Source organism: Ipomoea triloba, chromosome 11 (genome assembly GCF_003576645.1).
Source record: "Ipomoea triloba cultivar NCNSP0323 chromosome 11, ASM357664v1".
NCBI classification, from domain to species: Eukaryota; Viridiplantae; Streptophyta; class Magnoliopsida; order Solanales; family Convolvulaceae; genus Ipomoea; species Ipomoea triloba.
This window is the reverse complement of record NC_044926.1, coordinates 19,327,202-19,342,230: the sequence shown is the minus strand read 5'-3', so window position 1 is coordinate 19,342,230 and position 15,029 is coordinate 19,327,202. Positions and strand designations below refer to the sequence as shown.

The 15,029-nt window shown below is 37.7% G+C and overlaps 1 protein-coding gene and 1 long non-coding RNA gene across 2 annotated transcripts; one reads left to right on the top strand and one right to left on the bottom strand.

The window, feature by feature from the left end:
* The first annotated feature begins 2,457 nt into the window (after positions 1 to 2,457).
* LOC115996454 lies at positions 2,458 to 9,353 on the top strand. Its single transcript, XR_004093621.1, has 2 exons — positions 2,458 to 2,877; positions 9,036 to 9,353. It is a non-coding gene; the product is annotated as an uncharacterized LOC115996454 (long non-coding RNA).
* Positions 9,354 to 9,749: 396 nt separating this feature from the next.
* LOC115996033 (uncharacterized mitochondrial protein AtMg00810-like) lies at positions 9,750 to 10,985 on the bottom strand. Its single transcript, XM_031235178.1, has 4 exons — positions 10,884 to 10,985; positions 10,701 to 10,824; positions 10,582 to 10,632; positions 9,750 to 10,450 (listed from the first exon to the last, which is right to left on the bottom strand). Exons 1-4 carry the CDS (start codon positions 10,983 to 10,985, stop codon positions 9,750 to 9,752), a joined length of 978 nt encoding a protein of 325 aa, XP_031091038.1.
* Positions 10,986 to 15,029: the final 4,044 nt, after the last annotated feature.

Sequence of the window (15,029 nt, the reverse complement as noted above, 5' to 3'; positions counted from 1 at the left end):
TTCAGCTCCTTGTAGCAAATTTGAATTTACCTTTCTTGAATAAAAAATAGACCATCCTATTTTCCTCCTTGGTTATGCCATACTCATCCTCAAAAATGTTTTTTGTTCTTCCCCCTATTGATTTTGATTTCTCATAAATCATGCATGGCATACTAGGTTGACCATTAAATGTAGGTCATCCTCATCCTCCTTTCAAGAATATACATAGTTAGCCTCATCTCCAAAATGACTTGTAGCTAAGTTATCCTAATCCTCCTTGAATTAATTCCAATAGGCTAAGTCATCCTCATCCTCATTCTTGAACTTAAATTCGGTCAAGTCATCATTTTCTCCCTTTAATTTAATTCAAGTCATCCTCATCTCCATTCTTGAATTGATTTTCGGCCAAGTCAACCTCATCTCCAAACTTGATTTAATTTTCGGCCAAGTCATCCTCAATGGCCAAGTCATCCTCATTTCCATAAATTAAAGAGGCAAGGTCATCCTCATCACCAAAAATATTTTTGTGAGAGAACCCATTCGAGATTGACTTCAATTTTGACTTTTAATTGCAACATCTTCATCACGAATTAATTAATTCTTCCAAAGAATTAATTCTTTCAATTTGAACCGTTGACTTGCTTCGGGATGTCTTCGAGTCTTCAATTTGAACCGTTGACTTGCTTCGGGATGTCTTCGAGTCTTGATCAATCTTCCAAATTCTCCTCAATTTGTAAAGTGGAAGCGAATGACTTACAAGAATTCTCCTCAATTTGTAAAGTGGAAGCGAATGACTTACAAGTATAAACCTCAATTTGTAAAGTGGAAGCGAATGACTTACAAGTATAAATTAAAATTTGTAAAGTGGAAGCGAATGACTTACAAGTATAAATTAAAAATTGTAAAGTGGAAGCGAATGACTTACAAGTATAAATTAAAAATGTATACTAATGTAAATTCCGCTTAACCGATTCGGCTCGTACTCGACGTAATCCTATACTAGACTCAAAATAAAATTGGGGGGTCTAATATTATATTTTTGGTTCATCAAAACAATTACAATATATTCCTAACAATACATAATACATATATACACAGTATCCACACATAGCCTACTGCAAAAAAAAAAAAAAAAAACAAAACAAAAAAACAAAAAAAACAAAAAACAAAAAACCAAGAACCAGAGCCGAAAAATTGATGAAGAACAGATTAAAAAAAACAAGTAAATCCCATTCTCAAGCTAAAAAATTGAAGAACAGATAAAAAAAAAACAAGTAGATCTCATTCTCAAGCTAAAAAATTGAAGAACAGATAAAAAAAAAAAACAAGTAGATCTCATTCTCAAGTTAAAAAAATGAATGAAAAATTCAGAATTTGCAAAACCCTAGATCCAAATTGAAATCAAGAACATCCAAATAATGAAGTTAGACAAGATATTTAGAAGGCAGAGAGTATTTTACCTGGAAAACTAGAGAAAAGCTTGAAGATTGCTGGTCGTCCTTTGCTCTGCTTCTCTTCTGCGCCAAATACAAGTAGAGGCGAGAGAAAAATAGCGATGGAGATGACAATGAGATATTGGGATGACAGATAGTGTATTAATTTAAGAGGGGTAATATTGTCCAGCTTGCACCATTTTTTTCTCCCAATCAGCGCCGAATTCTAATTCTGAGGCGGGGGGGGGGGGTTCGGAATTGTAAATCGGCAAAAGGAGGAAATTGCAATTCGGTTGAATTGCAATTCCCTCCAACCAAACGCCATAATTTTGCAATTCGTTGAATTTAAATTCACCCCAACCCAAATTACATTGAACCAAACAGCCCGTTAAGAAATGTGGAGAATGGAGATGGAATATGAATTTGGAAGAGTAGATTTAGTAAACAAGTTTTCCATTTTTCATTCTTCCACTTTTCCAATTCTCCATTTTTCCAGAAAATCTTCCATTTTTTAATTTTGATAAACGACCCCGTAATATCTTTGAGGGTGATGACAACATCTTTGTATGCTTGCAATCTGATTTTCACATGGAAGTTGAAAATAGTCTTAGAGCATATTGTGCTATGGAAACTGTTTTCCCTATTCTTTGGTTCTAGGCTCTATAAAGTAGATTTCTGTTGGTTAGAATGCAAAATTTGCTGCATGTAGCAGTGTATTGTGCAAATGAATAGACGTTATAATCTCATGGAAGAAAATTGTGAGCATCTAGGATTATTCGATTAAATAAGATGGGAAATGGTGCATGTGATGTGAAATTTTAATATTACCCTCAAATTAAATAAACTTTTGAGTTTTGATGCTGACCGAACGAAGGGCCAAACTGATTAACATTTTCAAAGTTGAGAATCTTATTAAACAAAAAAAAATCGATGACCAAATTGATAATTTCGCTATAGTCAATGGGCTATTTTAGTAATTAACTCAACTCTATTATTTATATGCTACTCATAACATTTTAAAACTAACCTAAAAAAAAAACCTCAATCCTCTATTCCTCTGTTCAAACCTTTTGTTGTACAGATAACACAAAGCGGGCACGACTGAAGAGTCGAGCCCATAGAAGACAAGTTGCAATGGCTTCCAGAGCGGTGGCATCAAGAGCGAGCCGAATCAAGACGAGGCTATTGTCTGCGCTGGAAGCGAGCCTAATTGAAGTGGAAGACGTCTCCTACCAGCATGCAGGCCACGTGGCCGTGAAGGAGAGCGGCTCTAATGGCGAGACCCACTTCAACGTGAAGATCGTCTCCGGCAAGTTCGATGGCCAGAACCTTGTGAAACGACACCGTATGGTCTACGATCTGCTCTCTGATGAGCTACAATCTGGACTCCACGCTCTCTCTATCGTCGCTAAAACCCCCAAAGAAGCTGGCCTTAACTGAAATTTCTGGGTATTATTCGATTTTGGTGAGTACTGCAAAACCTTGAGGAATATGCTTTGCATCTTTTTCATTCTTATAAATCTTTATTTGTTATTTTGATTTCTTAATTTTGTTTGCTTCTTGCAATTGTAGGGTGGATAGTGGGGAAAGGTTACGACCTTCGCCAATAATACGCTAATAAGAACCTAAAAAGAAGGGATTAGAAAATAACTGGAAGTTCTACAGCATTGATCTTTTTGTAGAATTTATTAGGAATATTTATTCTAAGTTGTTTACTATGCTGCTTCATGTGTGTCTGTGTGTGCTCTTTTTTATTTTTTTTTTTTATTTTTTTTTTATTTTTTAATTTTATTTTAATGGATATATGTGACCTAAATTGGTAGGCAAAAATTGTTTTAATAAAATTTAGTAAGCAATGTTCCTGGTGCAAGTTGTAAGCTCAGATTGGGCTACTGTTGAAAGTGGTCGAATATGGCATTATTTGAGCAAACCACTCTTTACTTGGATGTGAAGATCTGACAAAAATAAAATGCTGGAAAACTTACTTTCAATGGTTATCAGTGCTGAATTTTAGTGGTAACAGATTATTTTGGTCCTTTGCATTGAACAGTGTGATTAAAATATTCTCTTCTGGGTTTCCTTCTGAAGCCTACTAGAATGAGAAACAAGGGTAGTTTGATCCTTAATTCACGATGATTGGTATTGCATTTTTGTTATTGGTTGATCCTCATATTGTTAAGAGTTTTGGGGGGGGGGGGGGGGGTGAGTTCTACTTTGGTTCCAAGAAAACTGTAGGGATGAGGAAAACCATAGCATTCTGCTAATGAGGGTAGGACCCTAAAGGTAATGTATTGAAAGGGATTTAATGGTCTCTTCACTGAGGAGTTCTGAACCAAACCAACTTGAAAGTATTGTTTGGATTGTGGGGTTAAGGGATCCAATGCAGCAGTGCCCCCAACCCTACACTTGGTTAACTTTAACCAACCTGGGATTAGGTGGTGGAGGACCTCACCGAAGACTAGAATGACTTGAATTTTGGGATAACTGGATAAGAATAAATAGGGGAGGGAGTGGGATGGTTTATCCTGAACTTTAGGATGAAAGGCTTGTTGTTTTTAATTTTGCTAGTGAAGGTACTGTAAATTCTTTCACTCCATCGATCTCATTGTTCAGGATTGAATAATCTCACGTTCTCAGCCTCCCTTTGTTTAAGTCCAAAATGTGTTTGGGTGAAGTCTTGTGACCTATCCTAAATACTTGGTGCTAAAATGAAGAGGATGGGAGAGTGGGGTTGAGTATAGTCCCAATATTTGCAAATTTTTAAAAATAATGCCTTGTTATAGTCCCAATATTTGCAAATTTTTAAAAATAATGCCTTGTTGGTTTGAATTTTGCCAGTGAAGGTACAAAATAATGCCTTGTTGGTTTGAATTTTGCCAGTGAAGGTACCTGTACCTATCCTAAATACTTGGTGCTAAAATGAAGAGGATGGGAGAGTGGGGTTGAGTATAGTCCCAATATTTGCAAATTTTTAAAAATAATGCCTTGTTATAGTCCCAATATTTGCAAATTTTTAAAAATAATGCCTTGTTGGTTTGAATTTTGCCAGTGAAGGTACAAAATAATGCCTTGTTGGTTTGAATTTTGCCAGTGAAGGTACCTGTACCTATCCTAAATACTTGGTGCTAAAATGAAGAGGATGGGAGAGTGGGGTTGAGTATAGTCCCAATATTTGCAAATTTTTAAAAATAATGCCTTGTTATAGTCCCAATATTTGCAAATTTTTAAAAATAATGCCTTGTTGGTTTGAATTTTGCCAGTGAAGGTACAAAATAATGCCTTGTTGGTTTGAATTTTGCCAGTGAAGGTACTGTAAATCCTTTCACTCCATCGATCTCAATGTTCGGGATTGAATAATCTCACGTTCTCAGCCTCCCTTTGATTAAGTCCAAAATGTGTTTGGGTTAAGTCTTGTAACCTATCCCAAATACTTGTACTAAAATGAAGAGGATGGTAGAGTGGGGTTGAGTATAGTCCCAATATTTGCAATTTAAAAAAAAATAATGCCTGCATTCTGAGATATCTGAACCAAACAACTCTACCAATGTGTTATTTTGCTTATAGTCTAGATATTTGAATAATGAGGGAAAACAACCCAAAATATTATTAAATGACCTAACATTTGGTTTGTCATTCTAGTTAAACCCAGACTTGTCTAAGTATAAAATAAAGCAAGCCTAACCAGATGACCTGGCAGGACCCATATAAAGTCAAGGATACAATTGAACAAGTATCCATAAGGCCATACGGCCATACCTAGCACACCACCATCCCACCCTCACAAATCCAAATACCCAGAAGAGAATCCATCTCTCCAAATCCTACTTCATATAAGTGGAATTGTTTTTCCTGAACTTTACCGAGAAACCTTCCTCACCTCTTGCTGCTACTGCCACTATGAAATCCCAAATGCTTGCCCCAGTTATTTACTGGTGTCAACCAATCAACCTCACAGAGATGGCAATCTCCATCAGTACACAAATATGTGCTGTAAATTTCTGTTCCATTTTCCTCCATTTTTCCTAGGTTTATTTGAGCTTTTTGTGGCATGTTATAACTGGGCAGCACTCCATACACCATTCAGGTCACATGTCTCAAATTTGAGGTAGATATGGGATACCGATGGTGATCTGTAAAGGGGAATAGTCTAGCAATAGTCTTGTATAGGAGCAGTTCTTGGAGTTCTGGAGGTGTGAAGCCATAGTTTTCAAATCAGTCTCACATGGGTTGTTTGGGGGAGGTGAAGTGGGTTTGACCTTGGGATGAATCTTTGGTGGTTTGTGGGTGATGGAAGTGCTAGTGGGTGCCTGCTGCCTGGGTTGTGAATTAGGAGTCTTGTGGAATTGTGGCCTGACAACCTGCTGTGGCTGTGTTAGTGTATTGTCCATTGGATGGGCTCTTTCTGGGAGGGAGAGAGTAGCGTCATGAACTCATTAACAAGTGGAATAATATGAAAACTCCCAGTTTGACACAGATTATTGTTTATGAGCACTACCATCTTCAACAACATGATACAATACTGCATGAACCTTATTGTATTTTCTCCATAATATGTCTTGCATCACCCCTCTTTTGCAACCCATAGTTTGCCAGATTATTTTTCATCTAGATAGGATCAGATGTGACCCATACTTGATAATCATTCAAGTAATTTTCAATAGTCAGTCACTTTAGCAGGCTTTAGTAAAAGTAAAATCACCTTGAATCAGATAGGACCAGATGTGACCCATAAACTCGTTTCCCAGGTCAACCCAGCCCAAATTAAAAAAAATTCTTCCGGGCCAATTATTATTATTATTATTATTATTATTATTATTTTAATCATGGGTCAAGATTTCAATATATAACAAATGAAATTAAAACCTAAAAGATTTGTTCTCCCTTCTTTGCATTTTTGCCATTGCCATTTCCCAAGTCATTGCTTCGATTTGCTTTGGTCTTCTTTGATATTTGACGGAAGATGAATTTGACGACACAAGAACATCTCTTTAAGGATATTTTTTTTAAATTATAAATTCTGTTTCGTTTTTTTGGGTCAAAATTTGCTTGAATGCAAAATTTCTAAAAATATGAAATAGAAATTCCAATCATTGTTTCACTTGTTTGTCTGCAATTAAGTTGACACTAATGGGCTGCTATAATCTAAAGATTAAGAATAGTTTAGAGTTTGAACATTGCATTTTTATTTTAAATTGACTTTGTTGTAATTGGTATTTAATATTTATTGGTAATTTGGTGCATTACTTTTATTTTTTAGTGTAATATTTTTAATCATGAAACTAATAGTAGATAATTACTCTGTAATATTTATGCATGATTAAGGAAAAATATTTGCAAATATACGTTTATTATTTTAGAGTAAATTCCACTAAAGGTCCTCCGAGTTTGAGGCATTACCAGGCTACCAGCTTCGATCCTCAACTTACAAGCCCATAATAAGTCTTCCAATTTCTCTAAAGCTACCACTAATAGTCCAAATTCCACTAAAGGTCCTCTGAGTTTGAGGCACTACCAACTTTGGTCCTCAACTTACAAGCCTACAACAATATAAGGGGTACAGTGAAATTGGAGGGCAAAGACGCAAAGTAGTAACATCCACTTTTCTTTCCACTCTATAAGGATAACCTTAAAATCAAAATTTGCAGGGGATTGAGAGAACTGTTGTGTGAAATGGTCTGCATAGCTATTGTGTGAAATGGTCTGGACTATGAAGATTTAGTAGAGTTTAACTATTATATCTACCATAGTTTTTACCAAGTACAGTAAAAAAAATGAGTATTCAAAATTATGAGTTAATGTTTAGGGTTTACAATTGGGCAGTTTCATAACTATGAAAATCAATTGGTAAATTCTAACATTTGTTTTTAAATGTGACAACTTAACTTAAGAAAAAAAAATAGAAATGATTCGTAATTGAAATATAGAAATACATTTTATACTATTGGATATTATATTTAAGCTATCAAAGTAATACCTATATAATCCAAAATACAGAATATGCACATTTAGATCCAATAAGTGTGTTTCTAATTATAGTACAATTTTTAGGACTCATTTACCTAAAAATAGAAAGACAAAGGACTACTTGTGGTAGCTTTAGAGAAGTTGGAGGACTTATTGTGGTAGGCTTGTAAGTTGAGGACCAAAGTTGGTAGCATCTCAAACTCAAAGGACTATTATTGGTATTAGAGAAGTTTGAGGTCTTATTGTGGTAGGCTTCTAAGTTGAGGACCAAAGCTGGTAATGCCTCAAAATAGGAGGACCTTTAGTGAAATTTACTTATTCTTCTTCTTCTTCTTCTTCTTCTTCTTCTTTTTTCGTTTTTTTTTTGTTTTTTTGTTTTTTTGTTTTTTTTTGTTTTTTTTGTTTTTTTTTTGTTTTTTTTTGTTTTTTGTTTTTTGTTTTTGTTTTTTGTTTTTTTAAATATTGCTTTAGTTTCATCTCTACCTTGAAGATGAGGAAATGGACTTCCACCATATATCAACTTTACTAGGTATGCTAGACAAGTAAAATTTGATGACATTGTGTCAATTGTATGTCTTTAGATGGTCTAAAGAAGACCTTGAAAGCCAAATATTGTTTTATATAGTCTTCATGGAAATAGAAATATCTTATGATTTTTCCATGCCTTGGCTGCATATAGAAATTGTTCATATTATTTATTTTGTATTTATAGCTGTTCTCATTGCCTAACTTCCTTGGATAGTTGAACGAGTAGTGCATGCACCCTCTTTATTTATTTTCTGATTTTGGGAGCAAAATTGATCTTGAATTCATGTTGAGGAGTAGTACTATTTTATGCTTCCATCAATTCTTGTGGTATTCCCTCTGAACATTCCTCTAACAACATTTAAAGTGGGTAACACTATGGGGGTGTTTGGGTAAAAGCAGAAATCTGTATCAGAATGAGTTTTAGTGTAAGTGTTATATCTGCTTAGAATCATAAGAGGAATGGAAATAAAAACAAAAAAAATAATGTAAAATTATTATTAAAACAAAAATAAGAGGAGCTGATGAGAACAATAGTTCTGGGAATGATCTTATTATTGATCAATCCATTATATTTAAAGTACAGGAAGATATGTATTTATAAGGATACAAAGAGTCGGAGGAATGGTAAATGATATATTCTCAATAATACAGGGAGAGGGAGAAGGAATTCTAGTGTGTCTAGAATACAGAGTCCTAATAGAGCTCACTCAGTAACTCACTTGTCTCTCTATGTTGATTTCTTCTGTGTATCTATATCTATTTCTCCCTCTGTACCAAACAGCCTTTATGACTTCCTCCTTGCTGTGAAACTAAAGTGTAGGAGTTGAGAGGACTTCAATCAAATTTCTGTAGTTTGCAGAAGTTCTATAGAAATTGGGAGAGCCCTGTGACTTGAGCTGTTGAGGATTGAATTATTAAGCATGAATTTAATAAATCATTGTGGAAAATAGGTAAAACAGGATAGGGTACGCAACAACAAAGTAATTTCTTTTTCTACTGTGCTAAATTAAGTTCAATTTTGTTACCTTGAATTATAGTGATGGCTAGAAAGAAGTTGTTGATCCACGTGGTTCTTGTTTTCATTGAAACATCTTCCATTTTCAAATTCTAAATATTCTACTGTTAATGCAGGGTGCTTCTGCTTGAATGAAATGGAAGAGTTTAGGTGTTCAAGTTCATTTGCACTGTAAGGCATGCAGTCCTTCGTGGCATGTTCTAATTATTCCTAGTTTTAAGTGTTCTTTTCTTCATATCATCTAACTTGTTCTCAGGATATTGAGCTCTTCATGGAAATTGTGGTTGTTTATCGTTAGATGCAGCTAGAAGTGTAAAAATGCTCTGATTTGATATTATTTTCCATACCAAATTTCCCTAAAGTGGAAAATGTAGTTGATATATGCCCAACATCTACTAAAGTATACTAATTGAATAAGAGTGAGTCTTCCTCAATTGTTAATTTTTTTGCACAAGATTTTAGGTTCGACCTAGGAGAGAAGGGGAAGCAAAAAGGAAAAACAAGAAGGGGAAGCAAAAAGGGAAAAAAAAAAAAAAGAAGTAAAAAGTATGAGAAGTATTGTGTTGTATTCAAAGTACTCAAATTATAACTGTTCAGATTACATAAATATATATACTAGTGGAATTTCAAGTATATTATGACAAAGACTTATATCATGACTCAACTACATAGAGTTCTAATACTCCCCTTAAGCAAAGGGTATATCAATAACCTATAGCTTGTCTCGCAAAAACGAGAACCTGGGAACTTGGGCCCAAATAGAGGTTTGGTAAAGATGTTAGCTAGCTGATCCTTTGTAGAGATACATGGAAGACTGAATTGGCACACATTTAGGTAGCACCAAGGTTGTCACACCAAAGCTTGGGAACCGGAATACTGGGTGCACCTATCTCACGCAGCAGGGAGAGAATCCAGACCACCTCAGCACAGACATCAGCTAGAGCTTTATACTCAGCCTCAGCCTCAATAGAGGACCTAGCAACTGTTCTCTGTTTCTTGCATACCCAGGACACGAGATTGGTACCAAGGAATACAGCATAACCACTAGTGGACTTCCTGTCCTCAGGACAGCCAGCCCAGTCAGAATCAGAAAACGCATGCATCTCAGTTGAAGTAGATTTTCGCAGTCGCAGGCCCATAGAAAGAGTGTCATTGACGTACCGTAACACACGTTTCAAGTGTTCCCAGTGTGTGGTAGTGGGAGCATGCATGTGCTGGCAAAGAAGATTAACTACAAAGGATAAGTCAGGCCTCGTGACGGTCAAGTATTGCAACGCACCAACCAGACTCCTATACCGAGTAGGATCATCATACAAGTCTGTACTAACAGAGGAGGATGCTAAAACAGACAGAGGAGTAGCAAGAGGCTTGCAGTCTATCATATCAGCACGTTTGAGAATGTTAGTCATATACCTCCGCTGTGAAAGCATAAGACCATCAGTACACTTGATAGTCTCAATCCCAAGAAAAAAATCAGGCTCTCCAAGATCACGAATTTTGAATGCACAAGATAACTTGGAGAGCAAAGCATCTATCACATAATAAGGATATCATCCACATAAACCAGTAAGTAAACAGTAGCACACGCTTGTGAAAAATAAAACAGGGAAACATCAATCTTAGATGCCTTAAAACTATCAGACAACAAGAAAGCATGCAAACGATTGAACCAAGCTCTCGGAGCCTGTTTTAAACCATACAAGCTCTCGGAGCCTGTTTTAAACCATACAGAGACCGCTTAAGCAAACAGACATGATCAGGAAACTAAGGATCAATATAACCTGGTAGCTGACGCATATAAACAGTCTCACTCAATTTGCCATTCAAGAATGCATTGTGAGCATCCAGCTGCCTCACCGACCAGCCAGAGGACAGAGCAAGGGATAGAAGCAACCTAGAAGCAACCTGACCATAGTGGGTTTAACCACTAGACTGAATGTGTCAAAGAAATCTTGACCAGGTACCTGGTTAAACCCCTTAGCCACTAACCTGGCCTTGTGCCTCTCAATCGAGCCATCTGCCTTCCTCTTGGTACGAAAAACCCACTTACGGCCAATGACATTCATAGCAGAGGTGGTAGGGACCAGACACCCTGCAAGAGCGCATTGAACTCCTGATTCATCGCTTCTCTCCATTCAGGAAACTTAACAGCCTGTGTATAACAAGTAGGATCAGTAGTAGAGACCTGCACAATCAAACCTCTAACCGGAGCAACAGAGCGACTCCTAGTGGCCATAGAATGAGTCCGCTCTGTGGGGCGAGTGGTTCGGCCACGAGACCGTTTCTGAGTAGCCACAACAGGAGGAGAGGGAGCCACGCGAAGAGCAGTCGTGCTGTGAAAGATGGTCTCAGCCCAGAGAGATGATACAGAATCCGAAGGAGCCTGCAAAACAGTTTTAGCAGCAAAGGGAAACACACCCTCATCAAAACGAACATGACGACACAGATAAATCTTATTAGTCTGCAAGTCCATGCACCTATAGCCCCTAAAGGACTTAGGATATCCTAGAAAGACACAAGGAGAAGACTGATAGGACAGTTTATGACGATTATAAGGCCGTAGATGAGGAAAACACAGACAGCCAAACACACGTAGGAAAGAGTAGGAGGGCGGTTATCTGTGCAACAAAAGATGAGGACTAGACTTCTGAAGAGTAATAGAAGGCATTGTTAATAAGAAAGAAAGCAGACTCAAAAGAAAAATGCCAGAAACGAGAAGGCATAAAAGCACGAAACATAAGCGCAAGACCAGTCTCAACCACATGCTTGTGTTTTCGTTCCACACGACCATTTTTTTCATGTGTGTAAGCACAAGATTGCTTGTGGTTAATACCGAGTTGCACAAAAAAAGAATGCAATTTCTTATATTCAGCACCCAAATCAGATTGAAAAGCCTTAATCTTGCATTTGAAAGAACGCTCAACCAGACAACGAAAACGCTCAAAGATGGAATAAATATCAGACTTCAATTTCATATGAAAGTACCAAGTAAAACGAGAATAGTCATTCACAAACAGTACAAAATAACGATAACCATCAGAGGACAAAACAGGAGCAGGTCCCCAGATGTCAGTATAAACTAAATCAAGTATATTCGAACTAACTGACTCAACTCGTGGCAATGGGAAACACACATATTTGCCTATTTGACACGCAGAACACAAACTAAAACTAGATTTATTCAAGAATACGTTGGTGTGGATGACCCAAACTATCGTGCCACGTAGAGGCCGAAGCACGAGCATAAAGAAACGTAAAAGGGGAAACATCTAGAACTGGTAAAGTGTATAGCCCACCAGAACTATGGCCCTGGAGAAGGATTTCCTTGGTCTGAATATCCTTCACAACAAAAAACGAGGGGTGAAACTAAAAAAATACCTTATTATTAGTTGCAAAACGCTGAACAGATAATAAAGACGCAGACAGAGACGGAACATGCAATATATTTGACAAACGAAGGGTCCGAGAGGGAGCAGAGAGAGAAACATGACCTACATTACTAATAGATAGATGCGTACCGTCACCGACACGGAGAGTGTCACTACCAGTGTATGGGTTTGAACTAGAAAGGGAAGCTATGTCAGGCGTGGCATGATGAGTCGCACCCGTGTCAGGAAACCACATGTGAGACTGCGAACTAGACGACGAGGAGTCACCTTGATAAACAAAATTCGCCTGGGATTAAAACCTTGAGGTAGACGAAAACAAGATAAGGTAGAATGCCCAAAATTGCCACATATTTGGCACTAAATCTGGCCAGATATTGCTGTCTGCCACGACCCCTGACACCTTCACGCTGCTGTTGGCCGGAAGCACCTCGCCACGGACGGCCGCTACGACCACGCTACTGGTAACCAGGAGCCGAACCAGACACGTGACCACCGTTGCGACCTCGTCCTCCTCGCTGAATAGAAAACGCCACCGCCGGTGGCTGGGCAACAGCAAATTCATCACCGGCGACGAACTCCTGGGCTCTAAGCAAGTCAGCAAACTCCGGGATGGAAACAGGACGCCTAAAAACAGCCAATGACGTCGTCACAGTGCAGAACTCTAACCGAAGCCCCCGGAAAACGTAGAGATTTTGCTCTTCCATCGAGACAACCCGGCCAACGAGAGAAAGGTCTTCGATAAGCAACCTGGCGCGTTCGAGATAATCTGCAGTGGAGTCACCTTGCCGGATGCTATGGAGTTGGCCGAGGAGATGTAGCTGCCTGGAATGCGACGCCGACGCCAACGACTGCTCAATAGCATCCCATACCTCCTTCGACGTGCGGAGACCGACGACAATGGACAGTACCTCCTCGGACAACGAGGACACCAACATAGATAGTAAGGCCTGATCGCGACGCACCCACAGTGCGTAGGCCGGATCCGACAGCGGTGTGGCATCGACAGTAGTCGGCGGAAGGAGAGGCGCTAGACAGGGGTACGTGCCGTCGACGAAACCAATGAGATCGTGACCTCGTAGGAACGGAACCACTTGCGTACGCCAAAATAGAAAATTCCGGTTATTGAGTTTGATGCTCACAAAGTGATGAGCAGCGGATAACGTAGATACGGTAGAGGAAACCAAAGATCCCGTAGCTGCATCAGAAACGGTCCGTTCTGAAGAATTAATAGAGCCTTCGGGATCAGCCATGGGATTAGAAAACCCTAGCAATAATACAAGATGAGAACTATTGTGTTGTATTCAAAGTACTCAAACTATAACTGTTCAGATTACATAAATATATATACTAGTGGAATCTCAAGTATACTAGGACAGAGACTTATATCATGACTCAACTACATAGAGTCCTAATAAAAAGGAAATATAAGAAAACTGAAAAGGAAAAAAAAAATTAAAAAGTCTCCTTAACTCACAAACCTGGGTGAAAATTGTATTTTTAGTGATGATTAAAAATAAGAGTATCGTCCTCAAGGAATGGCTTAAATGAGATTTGAGTAATAAGGGGTTAAGCATGGGTTCATACAATGTTTGAAAGCTAACCTAAAGATATTGGAGTATTGCATGTTTAAGAAATCAATAACGAGAACAAGTAAAGGAATTAAAAGATAATAAATGAAATAGAGATTTGAACCAAATATCCTTGAATAAAATCTCATTTGTGTCTAAAGTTTAAGTTATGCAAGTGTAGATGATGAACTTGGGGAAATGGTTTAAGTGCCAATGTCACTCTCGTGATCAATTAGACTATCAACTAAACCTAAGTCCCATTCTCATGGCAACTTGGCTAGATGAGGCAATTCTACAAACACTTTGTGTGCCTATTTTCTTCAAACTCTGTTTTCTCAAAGATGAGTAAGAAATATGAGATGTATGGCTATAGTGTAGCCCTATTCTCATTGGTGGAACACCAATTCCAAGTATCTCTTGCATAATATGTCCATAATTATGAAGAGTCAATTCAATTCCACCCAATTCATAGCCAATTTCAACATTAAGACAATACAAACCTAATTTATGCAATTTAATTCATATTGGGATTCATACTTCAAGGAAGCTCAATTCAAACCCTAGGAATGTTTAACTACTCATGCTTGAATTGTAAAACTAGAAGCAATTGAAGTAATAAACATAGAATTCAAAAACAAAGAAATATAAATGCAAAAATATGAAATAGAGTACTTAACTTGATGATTTAATTGAAGGAAATAATCTGGAAATTGAACTTGAATGTTGTAAATACAAAGGAATTCTTCTTCTAAATTTCCTAATTAATGGTAGATTACAAGTGTGGGAAAATGTTTTTCAAGTTTCCTAGAGAGAAAAACTAAAGGGAGAGTTCAGACATTCAAAAGTATTCTAAAAAATAACTTCCAAGAGGTATTTATAGTCCAAACTCGCGCACTTTCACACTCTTCAGGACCAGGAGTCACGGTGGAACTCACGGTGTGAGTCCCACCATGAGTCTCAATGATCAGAAACTGATCATTGAACTCACGCTAAGACTCACGGTGTGAGTCCACCGTGAGTCTCAGCGTGAGTCCCTGATCATAAATCCTGCTGAGGACTCATGCTGACATTCACGGTGTGAGTGTCAGCGTGAGTTCTTCAAGTTGAACTCCACGCCATTGTTTTGCTCCTTCGTTCCCCAGTGTGTCTTCGA